The sequence below is a fragment of the Pygoscelis adeliae genome, unplaced genomic scaffold (genome assembly GCF_000699105.1).
Source record: "Pygoscelis adeliae isolate BGI_AS28 unplaced genomic scaffold, ASM69910v1 Scaffold153, whole genome shotgun sequence".
Classification (NCBI taxonomy): Eukaryota; Metazoa; Chordata; class Aves; order Sphenisciformes; family Spheniscidae; genus Pygoscelis; species Pygoscelis adeliae.
The window spans coordinates 403,314-405,246 of record NW_008824408.1 but is presented as its reverse complement, the minus strand read 5'-3'; the positions used below and the strand labels follow the sequence as shown (position 1 = coordinate 405,246).

Genomic DNA, 1,933 nt, shown 5'->3' with positions numbered 1-1,933 from the left:
ACACCAGGCGGGATGAACCCACGGAGACAATGCTTTGCTTTCCCCTGCCCGATCCAGCTGTGCTGAGGTCCCTGTCCCCCCTTCCCGGGTTTCATCACCCTCCACCTCCCCGCCGCCAGCTCGGCTTGGGTGAGGACTGTACTTCACTTCAGGCAAAAATCAGCCGGGTTAGCTCAGACTAACAATTAAAACTGCTACTGCCAACCCGGCTGATTTTTGCCTAAAGCAAGCTGCTCCTCCAGCTCGGAGACAGGCAATGCCCTCTGGCAGCGGGAACGGTGATGAGCAGATGGGGAGGCGGGTGGTGACTGTTTTCACTCTGCAGATGGGGAAACTGAGGCACGGAGCTGCCGGGAGGGGGCCATTAAGCAAGAAGGGTTTTGGGGCATGGAGAGCGGCAGAATTCAAGTCTGCCAAAGCCCTGGCCAACCCTTCCCCCGGCCAAGAGTGTCTCCTTGCAGGCTGCGAGAGGTATTGGCTTACTCCTGTGTTTTTGGAGAGCTTTTCCCTGGCTGCGTTAGCTGCATCCTACAGCGGCTCTCGCCCTTTCCTCGCTGCGCTGACCTGTCGCCCATCTGCCCTGCACCAGAATAGCAACAGAACAGGGTGAATCATTGCCACAAACAAGGTGGTGTTCACTTTGCTGGCGGAGGGGGGTGGTGGTGGAAAAAAGCCATAAAAATAACACGGAAAACTGCCCCTGTGCACAAAGGAGGTTTAGGGAGTGCACTAGCCAGCCAGCGGATTTACACGGGCTTTAAATAATATCCTTAATATGGGAAGAGCCTGATCTACTCCCTATCTCTCATGTGGTGGCAGAGGGCCAGGTCTTCCCGTGCTGTAAACTGTGGTGGCTCCAGCGAAGCCCACGGGGCAGGTCCCCGGGTGGTGGCAGTGCCCAGGCTGGCTCTGCGCAGCACCGTCCCCAAAAGGGACCTGGGCTGACCTCCCCCAGGGAAACCAGCACAGCTTTTTTAGCCTTGGTGGAGAAACAGACACTTTACAGCTCGGGTCAGCTCCTTCTTTTCCACAGGGAACCTGATTTTCCTAAAAGTGCATTTTTCTCAGGATTGATTTTCTGGGGCAGGACTGGATGTGACATTTGTGCTGGCACCCGCGTCCCGCCCCGTTCCCAACGGAGGGCAAAGGGGCTGGCATCCACCCCTTACGCGTGCCCCGCGCCTTCGCCGAGCCAGGGCAGGATGCGGGGACCAACGGGACAAGCAGCCCACGTCCCACCCCGCCGCGATGCACGCTCAGCAGGGAACTCACCAGAGCCAAGTGGTCCTCCGTCTGCCCGTGGGAGAACAGAGAGAAAACCGAGAGGCACCGTTAACTAGACAGCCCCGCCAACCGCCGCGCCGTCACGCTCGCCGGCACCGCGCCCTTGCCTACCACGGGGCATGTACGGTGCTTAGGGGTTACACTTGTGCCTGGCGCAGGGCTTTGCACTGTGCTGTTTGCAGGCACAGGCTTTGCACCGTGATGTTTGCATCCAGCACGCTGCAAACGGGAATCCAAGCCTTCCTCCTCAGCCCTCCCCGCCGGCACGGCCCCCGCCAGCTCCCACCGCTACGGCACGGTGCCCGCACCGCATCTGCTCCAGCGCAAAGGCCACCCTGCAACCCAGTCTGCTGGCAGGGGACACGCTCCCACCCTGGTCTCCTCGTAGACCTCTGCCGGGCACTCACCAAATGGTGCATTAGCCCCTTGCCGCTCTGCGAGGTGATCACGCGTAAATCCGGCTTGCGGCTGTTGGGGGCGAGCTGCGTGCTGTGGGAGGGCGGTGGCGGGGACTTGGCTGGGATGATCTTGCCCAAGCTGCTGCCGTTGGACACGGGAAGGAGACCCGGAGAGGCTCTGGCACTCACGTAGCCGTTTCCTGCAGGAGAAGGGGTGACAGAGAGGAAGGAGGTGAAAGGAGAGCGGGGGC

The 1,933-nt window shown here is 60.5% G+C and overlaps 1 protein-coding gene across 1 annotated transcript in view; it reads right to left on the bottom strand.

Moving 5' to 3' along the window:
* The window catches only part of MEF2D (myocyte enhancer factor 2D), a gene marked incomplete at its 3' end in the record, with an annotated part of 32,551 nt that overhangs the window by 6,899 nt on the left and 23,719 nt on the right, over positions 1 to 1,933 (bottom strand). The window contains exons 6-7 of the mRNA XM_009320487.1: positions 1,692 to 1,882; positions 1,273 to 1,293 (exon numbers count right to left, since the gene is read on the bottom strand). Of these exons, the coding sequence (XP_009318762.1) occupies positions 1,273 to 1,293; positions 1,692 to 1,882 (212 nt within the window). The remainder of the gene's footprint in view (positions 1 to 1,272; positions 1,294 to 1,691; positions 1,883 to 1,933) is intronic.